Source organism: Somniosus microcephalus, chromosome 6, assembly GCF_052327205.1.
Source record: "Somniosus microcephalus isolate GS21.2 chromosome 6, FLI_Smic_1.0, whole genome shotgun sequence".
Taxonomy (NCBI): Eukaryota; Metazoa; Chordata; class Chondrichthyes; order Squaliformes; family Somniosidae; genus Somniosus; species Somniosus microcephalus.
The window spans coordinates 178,575,115-178,593,812 of NC_140992.1; the positions used below are offsets into that span (position 1 = coordinate 178,575,115).

Here is an 18,698-nt window from a genome sequence, read left to right on the forward strand (position 1 = left end):
GACGGTCGTAAGCGTATTTACTTTTCGGTCGGACGAAAATTGTTCGCGCCTTATGCAATAAACCTTCAAAATTAAACTCATTATCTGCTGCTTAGCATTGATTGACTGACGTCAAGGTTCGACCAATCCTGTGCCGTCACGATTGACCAATCCTACAGTACAGTCCCCTGATGGTTGGCCAATCGGTGTGTGTGTGTGGGCGGGACTAATCGTTTTCATCTCAGGGATGTGGCAGCCATTGTTTCACTGCTTGCAGCTCAAACTACTTTGATCATCCAGCTTTGAAAAAGTTAGTATCTCTTTTAAAAATAACATAACATTTACCAAAAACGTTTTATAAGTACTTTCACTTTCATCTTTCAAGGTATTAAAAGGTAGAAATGTTGCCCGGCAGCAGATTGACAGAGGGACACAGACGGCCCAAAAGCCTGGGACTCGATTTAAAATGTTGCCCGGCAGCAGATTCACAGAGGGACACAGAGAGGCCCCAAAGCCTGGCACTCGATTTAAACCGCCCGGCCCAAAACAGCCCTGGCAAAGCCGGGCTCCCCCAGCTAGTACTCAATAAGTGGACAGGCGTTGAAGTTCAATCAGAATTGGGCAGTGAAGTACAAGCACAAAGTATTATGTTTATTTTAGGCAAACTTGGATTTGTCCACCTTTGTGCGAGAGAGAGAACACACCTTCACAGCCTTTTTTTGTCTTGTTGCACAGAATTGGAATTCAATATTAACATCCCTTTTCTTTGTGGTCATTATACACTGTACACCTTGTATAATGAGTGCTGATGACCTCATGGAAATAATTGGCTTGGAAGGGATAGTGTGTGAGAATGCAGTTAGCCGTAGCAGTTAATCTGATATATCACTGAAGACGATTTAGTGTCTTCTCATATTTCTCAATCAGCTCAACTTGACATGCAGTTCATTATGTTGAAATGCAGTGCCTGTTACTTAAGAACATAAGAAATAGGAGCAGGAGTAGGCCAATCGGCCCCTCGAGCCTGCTCCGCCATTCAATAAGATCATGGCTGATCTGATCCTAACCTCAAATCTACTTTCACTCTCCATCCCACCCGAACCCATGTGATCTCCCGGGAGAGGCGAAAAACCAGATAAAAAACCCAATGGCCAATTTGGGAGAAAAAATCTGGGAAATTCCTCTCCGACCCATCTCGGCGATCGAAACTCGTCCAGGAGATATCACTGTCCCTGTATTTCCTGCAGTACTTACCTTCTGTAAGAGGTGATCTCCACCCCAGCCAGGAACAGGCCCAATTTACTCTTGAAGGACTCCTAGCTGGCAGCCTGTTCCCGAGGTCTCCACTAATCCCTGTGAATAGAACCATCTCCTGAAATCTAACACAGAATTAGAACACAAGAAGTAGGAGCAGGACCAGGCTACACGGCCCCTGGGCCCGCTCCGCTACCCACAGGGCCATGACCGATCCGAACCTAGACTCATGTCCAATTTCCTACCCGCTCCCCGTAACCCCTAATTCCCCTTACTTCTAGGAAACTGTCTATTTCTGTTTTAAATTTATTTAATGATGTAGCTTCCACAGCTCTCTGGGGCAGCAAATTCCACAGACCTACCACCCTCTGAGTGAAGAAGTTTCTCCTCATCTCAGTTTTGAAAGAGCAGCCCCTTATTCTAAGATTATGCCCCCTAGTTCTAGTTTCACCCATCATTGGGAACATCCTCACCGCATTCACCCGATCAAGCCCCTTCACAATCTTATATGTTTCAATAAGATCGCCTCTCATTCTTCTGAACTCCAATGAGGTTGTGGGTTCAAATCCAGAGTTGAATTTATGCCATATAAATATTTCAAGCAGATGATGGGCTATGGTGCGAGAGCAGAGCAGCAGAATTAATTTTGGGTTGCTTTAGCATAGAGTCGGCACAGGCATGATAGAAACATAGAAGATAGGAGCAGGAGTAGGCCATTCGGCCCTTCGAGCCCGCTCCACCATTCAACGAGATCATGGCTGATCATCCAAACCCTAGCACCCGGTCCCTACACCGACAGCCATCCCACCCAAGCCCTATCCCCGTAACCCCACGTATTTAATCCCCCCTAACACTAAGGGCCAATTTTTATCATGGCCAATCAACCTAACCTGCACATGATGGGCTGAATGGACTTGTCCATCTATGGTTCTATTACGTGCTTCAAGCCTGGATCCACAAATGTCTATGGAAAAGGACAGGGAGCAATCTGGAGTAAAAATACTTAATTGGAGGAAGGCCAATTTCAGTGGGATGAGAATGGATCTGGCCCAGGTAAATTGGAATCAAAGATTGTCAGGCAAAACTAATGGAACAATGGGCTTTCTTTAAAGCGGAAATAGTTCAGGTACAGTTCGGGTACATTCCCACTAGGGGGAAAGACGAGGCAACTAGCATTTTCTGTTGTTATTTCAGATTTCCAGCATCCGCAGTATTTTGCTATTATAAAGCCAGAGCTCCCTGGATGACGAAAGAGATAGAAAGTGAGATGAAGCAGAAAAAGAACGCGTATGACAGATGTCAGGGCGAGAATACATCTGAGAATTAGGCTAAATATAGAAAGATCAGCGGAGAAGTGAAAAAGAAAATAAGAGGGGCAAAGAGAGGGTATGAGAATAGAATGGCAGCTAACATAAAAGGTAATCCAAAAGCCTTCTATAGGCATGTAAATGGGTAGTAAGAGAAGGGGTGGGGCCAATAAGGGACCAAAAAGGAGACCTACGCATGGAGGCAGAGGGTATGGCTGAGGTACTAAATGAGTGCTTTGCATCTGTCTTCACCAAGGAAGAAGATGCTGCCATAATCATAGTGAAGGAGGAGGTAGTGGAGACACTTGATAGGATAAAAATTGATAGAGGTGGTACTGGAAAGGCTGGCTGTACTTAAAGTAGATAAGTCACCAGGACCAGACTGGGTGCATCCTAGGACGCTGAGGGAAGTGAAGGAAGAAATCGCGGAGGTTCTGACCATAATCTTTCAATCCTCCTTTGAAACGGGGGTGGTGGCAGAGAACTGGAGAATTGTAAATGTTATACCCTTGTTCAAAAAAAGGTGTAAAGATAAACCTAGCAACTACAGACCAGTCAGTTTAACCTCGGTAGTGGGGAAGCTTTTAGAAACAATAATCGGGGACAAAATTAACAGTCACTTGGACAAGTGTGGATTAATTAAGGAAAGCCAGCATGGATTTGTTGAAGGCAAATCGTATTTAACCAACTTGATCGAGTTTTTTGGTGAGGTAACGGAGAGGGTTGATGAGGGCAATGCGGTTGACATGGTGTACATGAATTTCCAAAAGGCGTTCGACGAAGTGCCACATAATAGACTTGCCAGCAAAGTTGCAGTCCATGGAATAAAAGGGACAGTGGCAGCATGGATACAAAATTGACTAAGTGACAGGAAACTGAGTTAGTGGTGAACGGTTGTTTTTCGGCCTGGAGGAAGGTACACAGTGGTGTTCCCCAGGGGTCGGTTCTAGGACCACTGCTTTTCTTGATATATATTAATGACTTGGATGTGGGTATACAGGACACAATTTCAAAATTTGCAGATGACGCAAAACTTGGAAGTATAGTGAACAGCGAGGAGGTTAGTGATCGACTTCAAGAGGACCTAGACAGGCAGGTGGAATGGGCAGACACGTGGCAGATGAAATTTTACGCAGTAAAGTGTGAAGTGATACATTTTGGTAGAAAGAATGGAGAGAGGAAATCTAAACTAAAGGGTACAATCCTAAAGGGGGTGCATGAACAGAGAGACCTGGGGGTATATGTGCACAAATCATTGAAGGTGGCAGGGCAGGTTGGGAAAGCAGTTAAAAAAGTATACGGGTTCTTGGGCTTCATGAATAGAGGTATAGACTGCAAAAGCGTGGAAATTATGATGAACCTGTATAAAACACTGGTTCGGCCTCAGCTAGAGTATCGTGTCCACTTCTGGGCGCCGCACTTTAGGAAGGATGTGAAGGCCTTAGAGAGGGTACAGAAAAGATTTACGAGAATGATTCCAGGGATAAGGGACTTCAGTTACGTGGATAGACTGGAGAAGCTGGGGTTGTTCTACTTAGAGCAGAGAAAATTGAGAGGAGATTTGATAGAGATGTTTAAAATCATGAGGGGTCTGGACAGAGTAGATAGAGGGAAACTGTTCCCATTGGCAGAAGGGTCGAGAACCAGAGGACACAGATTTAAGGTGATTGGCAGAAGACCCAAAGGCGACATGAGAGAGAACTCTTTTAGTCAGCGAATGGTTAGGATCTGGAATGCACTGCCTGAAAGGGTGGTGGATGCAGACTGAATCACTGCTTTCAAAAGGGAGTTGGATAAGCACCTGAAGGAAAAAAAAAATTGCAAGGCTACGGGGAACAGGCGGGGGAGTGGGACTAGCTAAAGTACTCTTGCAGAGAGCTGGGATGGGCTGAATGGCCTTCTTCCATGCTGTAACCATTCTAAGATTCTATAATGTCTGACTCTGCGGTGGGAGTACTACCAGAATGAGCCAAGCTAACACTTGTACATATCTTTTTTTTCATTCGTGGGATGTGGACATCGTTGGCAAGTCACCATTTATTGCCCATCCCTAGTTGCCCGTGAGAAGGTGGTGGTGAGCCACCTTCTTAAACCGCTGCAGTCTGTGTGGTGAAGGTACTCCTACAGTACTGTTAGGGAGGGAGTTCCAAGTTCCCCTCCAAGTCAGGATAGTGTGTGATTTGGAGGGGAACTTGGAGGTGGTTGTATTCCCAGGCGCCTGCTGCCCTTGTCCTTCTAGATGGAAGAGGTTGCGGATTTGGGAGGTGCTGCCGGACAAGCCTTGGCGAGTTGCTGCTGTGCATCTTGTAGATAGTACACACTGCAGCCACTGTACATCGGTGGTGGAGGGAGTGAATGTTTAAGGTGGTGAATGGGGTGCCAATCAAGCGGGCTGCTTTGTCCTGGATGGTGTCGAACTTCTTGAGTGTTGTTGGAGCTGCACTCATCCAGGCAAACATAGAAACATAGAGGATAGGAGCAGGAGTAGGCCATTCGGCCCCTCGAGCCTGCTCCGCCATTCAATGAAATCATGGCTGATCATCCAAATTCAGTACCCTGTCCCTGCCTTCTCTCCATATCCCTTGATCCCTTTAGCCTTAAGAAATATATCTAACTCCTTCTTGAATATATTTAATGAATTGGCCTCTACAGCCTTCTGTGGTAGAGAATTCCACAGGTTCACCACTGGGTGAAGAAATTCCTCCTCATCTCTCTCCTAAATGGCTTACCCCTTATCTTTAGACTGTGACCTCGGGTTCTGGACTCCCCGACCATCGGGAACATCCTTCCTGCATCTAGTCTGTCTTTTCTTTTTGCTTTCTGTGTGCCAACCAGTTCTCTATCCAAGTCAATACCTTGCCCCCAATCCCATGTGCCTTAACTTTACACGCTAATCTCTTATGCGGGACCTTATCGAAAGCCTTCTGAAAGTCCAAATACGCCACATCCACTGGTTCTCCCTTATCTATTTTACCAGTTACATCCTCAAAAAATTCCAGTAGATTAGTCAAGCACGATTTACCTTTTGTAAATCCATGTTGACTTTGTCCGATCCTGTCACTGCTTTCCAAGTGCTCTGCTATTACATCTTTTATAATTGACTCTAGCATTTTCCCCACTACCGATGTCAGGCTTACCGGTCTATAATTCCCTGTTTTCTCTCTACCACCTTTTTTGAATCGTGGGGTAATATTAGCTACCCTCCAATCCATGGGTACTGTTCCAGAGTCTATCGAATTTTGGAAGATGACCAGCAATGCATCTACTATTTCTAGGGCCACTTCCTTAAGTACCCTAGGATGTAGATTATCAGGCCCTGGGGATTTATCGGCCTTCAATCCCGTCAATTTCCCCAACACCATTTCCCTACAAATACTGATTTCTTTCAGTTCCTCCCTCGCATTAGACCCTATGTTCCCCGACATCTCTGGGAGGTTATTTGTGTCCTCCTTTGTGAAGACAGAACCAAAGTATGTATTTAATTGGACTGCCATTTCTTTGTTCCCCATTATAAATTTCCCTGATTCTGACTGCAAGGGACCTACGCTTGACTTCACCAATCTTTTTCTCTTCACATATCTATAAAAGCTTTTACAGTCAGTTTTTAATGTTCCCTGTAAGCTTACTCTCATACTCTATTTTCCCCTTCTTAATTAATCCCTTTGTCCTCCTTTGTTGAATCCTGAACAGCTCCCAATCCTCAGGTTTACTGCTTTTTTTGGCCAATTTATATGTCCTCTCCTTGGATCTTATGCTATCTCTAATTTCCCTTGTTAGCCACAGTTGAGTCACCTTTTTTATTTTTATGCCAAACTGGGATGAACAAATTCTGTAGTTCATCCATGCGATCTTTGAATGTTTGCCATTGCCTATCCGCCGTCAACCCTTTGAGTGACATTCCCCAATCAATCCTACCCAACTCGCGCCTCATACCATCGTAGTTTCCTTTATTTAAATTCAGGACCCTAGTCTCTGAGTCAACTACTTCACTCTCCATCTTACTGAAGAATTCTATCATATTATGATCGCTCCTCCCCAAGGGGCCTCGCACAACAAGATTGCTAATTAATTTTTTCTCATTACACAATACCCAGTCTAAGATGGCCTGATCTCTAGTTGGTTCCTCGACATATTGGTCCAGGAAACCATCCCGTATACACTCCAGGAATTCCTCCTCCACAGTATTGTTACTGATTTGGTTAGCCCAATCTATGTGTCGATTAAAGTCACCCATGATAACTGCTGTGCCCTTACTGCACGCTTCTCTAATTTCCCTTTTAATGCCATCCCCAACGTCTGCATTACTGTTTGGAGGTCTATATACCACTCCCACTAATGTTTTCTGCCCCTTGGTATTTCTCAGTTCTACCTACACAGATTCCACATCAGAGCTAATATCCTTCCTTGCAATTGTGTTAATCCCCTCTTTAACCAGCTCCTTTTCCTTTTTGCCTATCTTTCCTGAATATTGAATACCCCTGGATGTTGAGTTCCCAGCCTTGGCCACCCTGGAACCATGTTTCCGTAATCCCAATCATATCATATTCGTTTACCTCTATTTGCGCAGCTAATTCATCCACCTTATTACGAATGCTCCTCGCATTAAGACACAAAGCCTTCAGGCTTGTTTTTTTAACTCTCTTTGACCTTTTAGAATTATTATTTACTGTGGCCATGTTTGATTTAAACCCTTGATTTCTCTGACTGCCACCTTTGTTTTTTTCCTTCCTGTCTTTTGCTTCTATCCTTGTTTCCCTTTCCTCTGTCTCCCTGCTCAGGTTCCCAACCCCCTGCCATTTTAGTTTAAACCCTCCCCAGAGCACTAGCAAACACTCTCCCTAGGACATCGGTCCTGGTCCTGCCCAGGTGCAAACCGTCCGGTTTGTACTGGTCCCACCTCCCCCAGAACCGGTTCCAATGTCCCAGGAATTTGAATCCCTCCCCCTTGCACCATTCCTGTAGCCACGTATTCATCTGAAATATCCTTCTATTTCTACTCTGACTAGCACGTGGCACTGGTAGCAATCCTGAGATTACTACCTTTGAGGTCCTATTTTTTAATTTACCTCCTAATTCCCTATATTCAGCTTTTAGGACCTCATCCCATTTTTTACCTATATCGTTGGTACCTATATGCACCATGACAACTGGCTGTTCATCCTCCACTTCCAAAATGTTCTGCAGCCGCTCTGAGACATCCTTGACCCTTGCACCAGGGAGGCAACACACCATCCTGGAGTCTCGTTTGCGGCTGCAGAAACGCCTATCTATCCCCCTTACAATAGAATCCCCTATTGCTATAGCTCTACCCCTCTTTTTCCTCCCGTCCTGTGCAGCAGAACCACCCCTGGTGCCAGGAAGTTGGCTGCTGCTGCCTTCCTCTGATAAGCCACCCCCACCCCCCCCCCAACAGTATCCAAAGTGGTATATCTGTTTGAGAGGGGGATGACCACAGGGGACTCCTGCACTACCTACCTGCGCCTACTACTCTGCCTGGTGGTCACCCATTCCCTTTCTGCCTGTGCAACCTTTACCTGCGGTGTGACCAACTGATTAAACGTGATATCCACAACCTCCTCAGCATCGCGAATGCTCCAGTATGTATCCACTCGCAGCTCCAGCGCCGCAATGCGGTCAGCCAGTAGCTGCAGCTGGATACACTTCTGGCACACATGGTCGTCAGGGACACAGGAAGTGTCCCTGATTTTCCACATAGCACAGGAGGAGTATACCACGGAGGAGCAAGTGGAGGGTATTCCATCACACTCCTTACTTGTGCCTTGTAGATGGTGGAAAGGCTTTGGGGAGTCGGGAGGTGAGACACTCGCTGCAGAATACCCAGCCTCTGACCTGCTCTTGTTGCCACAGTATTTATATGGCTGGTCCAGTTAAGTTTCTGGTCAATGGTGACCCCCAGGATATTGATGGTGGGGGATTCAGCGATGGTAATGCCGTTAAATGTGAAGGGGTGGTGGGACTGCTGCCTTATCTGAGGAGTTGCAAATGGCACTGAACACTGTGCAGTCATCAGTGAACATCCCCACTTCTGACCTTATGATGGAGGGAAGGTCATTGATGAAGCAGCTGAAGATGGTTGGGCCCAGGAACTCCTGCAGCGATGTCCTGGGGCTGTGATGATTGACCTCCAACCACCACAACCATCTTCCTTTGTGCTAGGTATGACTCCAGCCAGTGGAGCGTTTTCCCCCCCGATTCCCATTGACATCCGTTTCACTAGGACTCCTTGATGCCACACTTGGTCAAATGCTGCCTTGATGTCAAGGGTAGTCACTCTCATCCCACTTCTGAAATTCAGCTCTTTTGTCCATGTTTGGACTGGACCAAGGTTGTAATGACGTCTGGAGCCGAGTGGTCCTGGCGGAACCCAAACTGGGCATCAGTGAGCAGATTATTGGTGAGTAAGTGCTGCTTGTTAGCACTGTCGACGACGCATTCCATCACTTTGCTGATGATTGAGAGTAGACTGATGGGCTGGTAATTGGCCGGATTGGATTTGTCCTGCTTTTTGTGGCCAGGACATACCTGGGCAGTTTTCCACATTGTCGGATAGATGCCAGTGTTATAGCTGTACTGGAACAGCTTGGCTGGAGGCGCGGCTATTTCTGGAGCTCAAGTCTTCAGCATGATAGCCGGGGTGGTGTTGGGGCCCAAAGCCTTTGCTGTATCCGGTGCGCTCAGCTTTTTCTTGATCTCACTTGGAGTGAATCGAATTGGCTCTGCTACTCTCAGTTCTTCTTCCAAGTGGTGTTCAACACAGAGGAGTACTGATTCATCAGCTGGGGGAGGGCGGTCAGTGGTAATCAGCAGGGCCACTCCTTCCTGACTCTCTACCACTGTGCTGCCAGCTCTGGTGGGTGTGTCCTGTTGGTGGGACAGGACATACCTAGGGATGTTGACGGAAGAGTTTGGGACATTGGCTGAGTATGACTGTCAGGTCTCCCAATTTTGGCACAAGTCCCCAGATGTTGGTGAGGAGGACTTTGCAGGGTCGACTGGGCTGGTTGTGCCGTTGTCGTGTCCATAGTCAGTGCCGAGGTCGATGCCGGGTGGCCCGTCCGGTTTTTTTATTCTTGTTTTTTTGTAGTGTTTTTTTACAGCCAAGTGGCTTGCTAGGCCATTTCAGAGGGCAGTTAAGTGTCAACCACATTGCTGTGGGTCTGGAGTCACATATAGGCCAGACCAGGTAAGGATGGCAAGTTTCCTTCCCTAAAGGACATTAGTGAACCAGATGGGTTTTTACGACAATCCGATAGTTTCATGGTCACCAGTACTGATACTAGCTTTTTAAAATAATTCCAGCACTGATGGAGGGGAAGTCGGGTGAGAGGGTGCCAGCATTCATTGTGGGGGCGAGGGAAGAATAGTGCCAGCTTATACTGAAATAAACCCCAGCTCAGAATGTGATGGTGAAGCACTATATTGAGGAAATGGTTTGACTGCAGGAGCCTGATGCCTGTCATCAAAAACTGCTTAAAAGAATCTCCAAGAGCTTTCCTAATGGCTCAGTTGGTAAAGGGAATGTATAACTGGCTCACATAAACCAACAGGACCGAGGTTCTAGCCCCAGCCACTCCTCCTCGCAACCTGTAAGCTGTTGGGTGCTACAATTGGCCTCAACATACTTTGGGTGGGGGTGGGGAAATGGCAAGGATTTCTGCTTCTGATCACTGCCCTGTGACACCCCACTGGCAAATAAGCAAATATGGATATTGTCTTAGTTTGCAAATGATAAATGGCCTATTTTGCAACCCGGTATCCTGGAACTGTACCTTGGCATTGCTGCTGTGCTCAGAAGAGGAAGAGGGAACAAAGTGGGTGGAAGAACACTTTCCCCAGAACCCTATCTGTCCATATATAGGATAATGGACGTGTGCTACTTGAATCTTTGATGCACCCTATAGTCTAGGTGCTCTACATAACCACTCCTAAAACGTTGCTCTAAATCATTCCTCCTCATGATTGTTGATCTGTGGTGCTTTGTTTCCTTTCTCGTCCTTCTCCTGCCAGTAAAGAATTGGATTAAGACTGTGTACTGGAAATGTTAAGCAACACTGAAATATATTTCACTGTTTGATTCTGTTGAGTCTCTTAAGGGCAATGTTGATTTGTGATTCCAGGTGATCTTGAAAGACTTGGAGGTGCTGGCAGAAATCGCCTCTTCTCCGGCAGGACAGACAGAAGGACAGGATTCGTATGAGAGCATCAGCTCCCAAAGTAGCCAGTCAGAGCTGCACATTCCTATTTCTTCCTCCACACCATTGAACTCTTCCAGTAAGTGCTAAGTTGGTCAGTAATCACATAATGCTCCTATATTATATGGGTCAGCTCAGAAACCTTGGGTACATGTCTGCCCACTCAAGATAAGGTGGCGATCGCAATGTGTTTTAATTAAAATGTTACATAAGAACATAAGTAAGAGCAGGAGTGGGCCATACGGCCCCTTGAGCCTGCTCCGCCATTCAATAAGATCATGGCTGATCATCCACCTCAACTCCACTTTCCCGCCTGATCTCCATATCCCTTGATTCCCCTAGAGTCCAAAAATCTATCGATCTCAGCCTTGAATATATTCAAAGACTCCGCATTCACAGCCCTCTGGGGCAGAGAATTCCAAAGATTCACAACCCTCTGAGTGAAGAAATTCCTCCTCATCTCAGTCTGAAATGGCCAACCCCTTATCCTGAGACTATGCCCCCTAGTTCTAGACACTCCAGCCAGGGGAAACAACTTCTCAGCATCTACCCTGTCAATTCCCTTCAGAATCTTGTATGTTTCAATGAGATCACCTCTCATTCATCTAAACCCCAGAGAGTACAGGCCCAATCTACACAATATTGTATGAAACTTCATCCAGACATTTCTATTTCCAAGACCATTATCCACGTTTGTCAAATAGCAACAACTTAGAAACATAGAAAAATAGGAGTTTATTATTATTATTTTTTATTATAATAAATTTGAATTTATACAGTGCCTTTAATGCAGTAAAACATGCCAAGACGCTTCACAGGAGCGTTAGCAGACAAAATTTGACACCAAGGTATGCAAGGTGATATTAAGGCAGGTGACCAGAAGCTTGGTATTGAGGTGTATTTTAAAGGAGGACAGGGAGGTGGAGAGGTTTAGTGATGGAATTCCAGGGCTTGGCACTTCGGCAGCTGAAGGCACAGCCGCCAATTGAGGAGTGAAGGAAATCTGGGATGCACAAGAGGATAGAATTGGAGGAGTGCAGAGTTCTTGGAGGGCTGTAGGGCTTTATTGCAGTTGATGCCAGATTGGATGGTGTTTCATGATGTCCTCTGAACTGTAGCCAATACCCTGAGAATTGCAGCTTTGGGTATAATTTAGCACCACATTCTACAAGGAAAAGTTAGATTTTTAAGTGCAGCTTCTGGAAGTAACAGTCCTCTGAAGACTGGTGAATTGATGATTTGCAAAGGAGCCAGAGCGGAGCTACAGGATGATTCTGGAACTTGGGGCTTTAAGTTATCCACGTTTGAGTAACCTGACTCAGAGTTTAACTTTATTGTTGTAAAAAAAGGAGATTGAGGAGAGCCATTATCTGGGACTTCAAAATGCTGAGAGGCAGAAAAGATGATGTAGAGGGAAGCTGAGTATTTAAATTGGACTGTGTGCCCAGCACTAGAGGACACGGAATTCAATTAATAAACTTCAGCCAGGAACAGAGATGAGAATCCTCTCCCACCATAGAGCAGGGGCTATGTGGAACGGGCTCTCAGTAAAAGGTGATACTGTGTTGATGAACTCCTTCACAATTGCACCAGATAAGTATGTGTTTGGAGTAGGATTGGTGGCTGCACAGGTGGGTACAGACTGAGGTGATCGGATGTGCCCTGGAACTGGAGGGTTTCTATGTGACTGAGGCATGGGTGTGGGGGAGCAGCAGCCAAGTGTTGAAGAGTGTGAATGGATATGTAATCGAGTTTTGCTTCGTGATCTTTAAAGGTCAGAGAGTACTGATGATTTTCTCTGCAGATTCAGTGGGTGTGGTAGGGTCCATGATCGAGTAGCATGGTCTGTGGATGTAGCAGACTTGATGGGCTGAATGGCTCTTACTTGTTCAGTGCTTCCTCATGTTAAATGTGTTGAGATAAATTGTAAATTCCTCATGTGAATGAGAGGATTTCTTTTACTTGAGTTTGGTAGAGGCTGAATTACTCAATTAAATGGATTTTGGTTGCTGATTTTTATCTCTTTAATTCACTTGCCCATCACACAAACCCATTTAATTCTCCCTGTTAACTTAACTATATGCTGTTGGGTAAAGTTAATTATTTAATTCCAATACGCAAATCGCAGTGTTTTCTCTACATATATTCCCCTCACGTACTGCACCTCCATGTCCAGTGGTTGGAAATTTCAGGCTGGTTCCTTACAAAGGAGAATTTGCAGAGAAACCTGTTGTTGACACACGATTTAAATTAAATCGTTACATTGCTACGAGTTATTATGATCTGGAACGCATTGCCTGGACGGGTGGTGGAAGTAGATTCAATAGTAACTTTCAAAAGGGAATTGGATAAATCCTTGAAGGGGGAAAAGTTACAAGGCTTTGGGGAAATAGTTCTTTTAGAGCTGGGATGGTAATGATGGGCTGAATGGCCTCCTGTGCTGTATGAGTCTATGATAAACTATGAAGATGTATAGGCCATAGACTAGAATGTCCTAGAGAAGTGCAAGACCCCTGATTTATCTGCCATCTTGCGGAGGAGGCTGATTGTGGTTTCATACATTTCAACCTGGATGAGTATTTGATTTTGAATCGTAAAATCGACTTCTAGGTCATGTAGAATGTCCAGTCTTGAATGTAAGGAATCACAGTAAATGTGGAAGTAATCTATCCTCTAGCTGCCAGTGATGTCTAGGAGCAGAATGTCTTCACTGTGTGCTTTAAATCGGTGGGTTCTACCGTGTGGCCACTCGCTCAGGCTGAATGAGTGAGTGAGGGGCCGCAACTTCATTGCCCTATCTCCACTGTGCTATCAGACAGCAGTGAGGTAGCGAGCAGAGGCCAGATCCTAGAAACATAGAAACATAGAAGATAGGAGCAGGAGTAGGCCATTCGGCCCCTCGAGCCTGCTCCGCCATTCAATGAGATCATGGCTGATCATCCAAACTCGGTACCCTGTCCCTGCCTTCTCCCCATATCCCTTGATCCCTTTAGCCTTAAGAAATATATCTAACTCCTTCTTGAATATATTTAATGAATTGGCCTCAATTGCCTTCTGTGGTAGAGAATTCCACAGGTTCACCACACTCTGGGTGAAGAAATTCCTCCTCATCTCTGTCCTAAATGGCTTACCACTTATCTTTAGACTGTGACCCCTGGTTCTGGGCTCCCCCGCCATCGGGAACATCCTTCCTGCATCTACTCTGTCTAGTCCTGTTAGAATTTTATAAGTTTCAATGAGATCCCCTCTCATTCTTCTAAACTCCAGTGAGTATAAGCCCAATCGACCCAATCTCTCCTCATACGTCATTCCTGCCATCCCAGGTATCAGCCTGGTGAATCTTCGCTGCATTCCCTCCATAGCAAGAACATCCTTCCTCAGATAAGGCGACCAAAACTGCACACAATACTCAAGGTGTGGTCTCACCAAGGTCCTGTACAACTGCAGCAAGACATCCTTGTTCCTGTACTCGAACCCTCTCGCCACGAAGGCCAACATACCATTTGCCTTCTTAACCGCCTGCTGCACCTGCATGCTTACCTTCAGCGACTGGTGCACAAGGACACCCAGGTCTCTATGCACTTCCCCTTCTCCCAATCTATTGCCGTTCAGATAATAATCTGCCTTCCTGTTTTTGCCACCAAAGTGGATAACCTCGCATTTATCCACATTATACTGCATCTGCCATGCTCCTGTCCAAAGCATACTGGAGTTTCTCGGCATCCTCCTCACAGCACACACGCCCACCCAGCTTTGTGTTGCCTGCAAACTTGGAGATATTACATCTAGTTCCCTCGTCTAGATCATTAATATATATTGTGAATAGCTGGGGTCCTAGGACCGATCCCTGCGGTACCCCACTAGTCACTGCCTGCCACTCAGAGAAAGACCCGTTTATTCCAACTCTTTGCTTTCTGTCTGCCAACCAGTTCTCTGTCCAAGTTAATACCTTGCCCCCAATCCCATGTGCCTTAACTTTACACGCTAATCTTTTATGCGGGACCTTATCGAAAGCCTTCTGAAAATCCAAATACACCACATCCACTGGTTCTCCCTTATCTATTTTACCAGTTACATCCTCAAAAAATTCTAGTAGCTTGGTCAAGCACGATTTACCTTTTGTAAATCCATGTTGACTTTGTTAAAGCCTGTCACTGTTTTCCAAGTGCTCTGCTATTACATCTTTTATAATGGACTCTAGAATTTTCCCCACTACCGATGTCAGGCTTATAATTCCCCGTTTTCTCTCTACCACCTTTTTGAATAATGGGGTAACATTAGCTACCCTCCAATCCATGGGAACTGTTCCAGAATCTATAGAATTTTGGAAGATGACCCGCAATGCATCTACTATTTCTAGGGCCACTTCCTTAAGTACCCTAGGATGTAGATTATCAGGCCCTGGGGATTTATCGGCTTTCAATCCAATTTCCTCAACACCATTTCCCTACAAATACTGATTTCATTCAGTTCCTCCCTCTCTCCTGCCCGAGAGAGAGAGAGGAAGAGCGGGGTGGAGAGTCACCTGCTCACACGCCATACCACTCCATGCAGTGGTTGACTTGACTACCGTTGGAGGCGAGTGGAGAAGTCACCTGGCTGCCCTCCTGCATGGGAAATGGCATGTGCCACAAGAGAGCATTAAATAGATGAATGCATTAAAATAAAAGCAGGGCTGTAATATGGGTCTCAAATACCCATAATCCCCCTCTTCATCAGAACGATCCCGGGGCTGACAGACTAGGCTTGTATTCCCTCGAGTATAGACGACTAAGGGGTGATCTAATTGTGTTTAAGATGATTAAAGGAATTCATAGGGTTGATGGAAACTATTTCCTCTGGTGGGAGAGTTCAGAAGAAGGGGGCATAACCTTAAAATTAGAGCTAGGCTGTTCAGGGGTGATGTCAGGAAGCACTTCTTCACACAAAGGGTAGTGGAAATCTGGAAATCACTCCCCTGCCCACCCCCCCCAGCCCCAAAAATCTGCTGAGACTAGGGGTCAATTGAAAATTTCAAAACTGACATCAATAGATTTTTGTTAGGCAAGGGTATTAAGGAATATGGAACCAAGGCGGGTAGATGGAGTTAAGATACAGATCTGCCATGATCTAATTGAATGGTGGAACAGGATCAAGGGACTGAAAGGCCTTCGCCTGTTCCCATGTTCCTTCTGCTTTCTCATTCTGTCTGAATACCCTTGGGCAGGTTCCTTTAAATTTGGCATAGATGCTCTGTTACTTCCTTTCCCTTTATATCACAATTTGCTTCAGGGAGATAATGCTGCGGCTCAGAGTTAGCTCAGATGCTTCATTCATTTGAGTTTAATTCACAGTATTCATGGGTGATTTTTCTTTTATATTTCATTCTGGCCAATATGGCTCGGGGTGTTGCTGAAGAATGTAAAAATGGAAATATTACTTTAGGAATTGACTCTTGGCAGTTTTTCTCTCCAGTCTGCCATATCGATGCTTCCTCCGACACAGCACGCCTCTGTACTTAAAGCAGTGACTGCGTCTGGATTTATCCAGGGGGACTTGTTTTTCCAGGGGATTTTTAATCTGAATGTTTTTGCTGAGTTGTTGCCACTTCAGTTGGGGTGTTTCTTTCCTCTTTGTGTTTCCGTGTTGATTTAGCCAGTGAGGCATCCCTTTTGTTAGCAGCACACAGTTTAAAATGACATTGTGTGCGTTGAGAATAAGCTGGCAGCATTGGGCAGACTCGATGTCTGTGTAAAATGTGGCCAAACCTTTTTTCCTCCTCCTGAGTTTCACCTTTGCTCCCCTGAAGGCGCTCGCATATGGCCCCAGGGGTACCAGCAGCCCTCTGGTACCTTGCCCAAGTGGATGTTTTCCGTGGGCAAGCCAACAGAATGAATGTCCAGCATGACATTTAACTGTGGTGAGCATCACCGCTGAGCCCAATCCTCTCCTCACCAGATGTGCATTACAGCAGCGAGTCTCCTGGCGGCCTCCCATCCTCCAACTCCCACCCCACCCCCCCATAAACCCCAAATAATCTACAACTCTGCTGCTCCTCCTCCAACACCACCTCTGTTGTCCAGCTGGGTGGGACTGCCCTCGCCTGGTTCCATTCCTATCTATCCAGTCGTAGCCAAAGACTCCTGCAATGGTTTCTCTTCCCACTCCTGCACCGTTACCTCTGGAGTCCCCCAAGGATCTATACTTGGCCCCTCCTATTTCTCATCTGAATGCTGCCCCTGGGTGAAATCATCCGAAAACTTGTCCGTTTCCACATGTATGCTGACGCCACCCAGCACTACCTCGCCACCACCTCTCTCGACCCCGCCACTGCCTATGTATATACCTGCCATCCAGTCCTGAATGAGTCGAAATTTTGTCCAATTAACCATCAAGACCGAAGCCATTGTCTTTGGTCCCCGCTACAAACTCCGTTCCCTAGCTGCCCATCCCATCCCCCTCCCTGGCCACTGACACAGGCTGAACCAGACTGTTTGCGAGCTCGGCATCCTAATTGAGCCTAAGCTGAGCTTCCGACCCCATATCCTCTCCGTCACAAAGACCGCATACTTCCACCTTCGTGATATCGCCCGTCTCTGCCCCTGCCTCAGCCGATCTGCTGCTAAAAGCCTCATCCATGCTTTTGTTACCTCGAGACTCAACTATTCAATGCTCCTCTGGCCGGCCAGCCTTCCATCTTTGACCCTCCATAAACTTGAGCTCATCCAAAAATCTTCTGCCCGTATCCTAACTCGCATCAGGTCCTGTTCACCCATGGCTTTTGTGCTCGCTGACCAACACTGGCTTCCGGTCTGACAATGACTCGATTTGAAAATTCTCATCCTTGTGTTCAAATCGCTCCTCACCCCTCCCTATCTCTGTAACCTCCTCCAGCCCTAAAACCCCACAAGAACTCTGTTCTTCCAACTTGGGCCTCTTGTGCATCCCTCACTCACTTGACCCCACCATTGGCAGCCATGCCTTCAGCTGTCTAGGCCTAATCTTAGAACTTCACTCTTTTAAACCTCTCCACACTCCTTAAAACCTACCTCTTTGACCGAGCTTTTCGTCACCTGTCCTAATCTCTCCTTCTTTGACTCGGTGTCAGTTTTTATCTGATTGCGATCCTGTGAAGTGCCTTGGGATGTTTTACTACATTAAAGGCGCTATATAAATGCAAGTTGTATCTTGGCCCACAACAATTTGTGCCTACCTCTCATCCCTGTCGGCGCTCTGGCTGATTTTTATTTTTATTTTTGAGAACTTTGCTGAGTTTATTGTAGCACTGGTACTGCCACATGAGCTGAGGTCAGTTAACTCAGCACAGTCCAGGGTCAAATCTGGCACCTTCCTGGTCTGTGTGGTTGTGTATTGCACCATTTGGTACATTTACTCACTGAGCAATCACATGCGTTTTTTGAAGAGTAGTTTTTTGACTAGGAATGAATGAGTAGATCTTGTTTATGAGATGAAAAAATTAAGTCTGATAATGAAGTTGAAATGATTTAATAATTCTTCTATTTGTTCCAGTTATCTACTCTCACCCTACCCTAAAGAAAAGTGCACTGGCTTACGCGCCCCTAGATCTGAGGCAAGCAAACTTGGGGCAGGAGTCCTGCCTTTGACTTGCACTTTTTGTTCTTCTCCTTTTGTTTACTATATATGAGGGCTCCTGGAGTGAGGAGGTAGGTTGTCGACCAGGGACTGCTTAATTTGAATTCCCCTTCAGCAAAAAGTTCTAGGTGTATAGTCCCATTGAGTAAGAGAGTCACATGAAGTGAGCTCTAACCAATTGCTAAATAGGAGGTAGCCTTGCTGGGAGGTCAACAGTGGTCCTTTATGAATGATTGTTTCCTGTCTACTGGAACTGTTGGCCTCAGACCAGTGAAGGAGAGATGGCCACTCTCCCCTGAGGTGACTTTTTATTAAGCATTGGCCATAGGCAACTTCTGACTTTTTTTGGACT

At 45.9% G+C, this 18,698-nt stretch overlaps 1 protein-coding gene across 1 annotated transcript in view; it reads left to right on the forward strand.

Annotated features, from left to right (window-relative positions):
- vac14 (vac14 homolog (S. cerevisiae)) overlaps nt 1-18,698 on the forward strand; it is a 398,888-nt gene that overhangs the window by 119,561 nt on the left and 260,629 nt on the right. Inside the window, exon 12 of the mRNA XM_085992023.1 lies at nt 10,679-10,832. Coding sequence (XP_085848149.1) covers nt 10,679-10,832 — 154 coding nt within the window. The remainder of the gene's footprint in view (nt 1-10,678; nt 10,833-18,698) is intronic.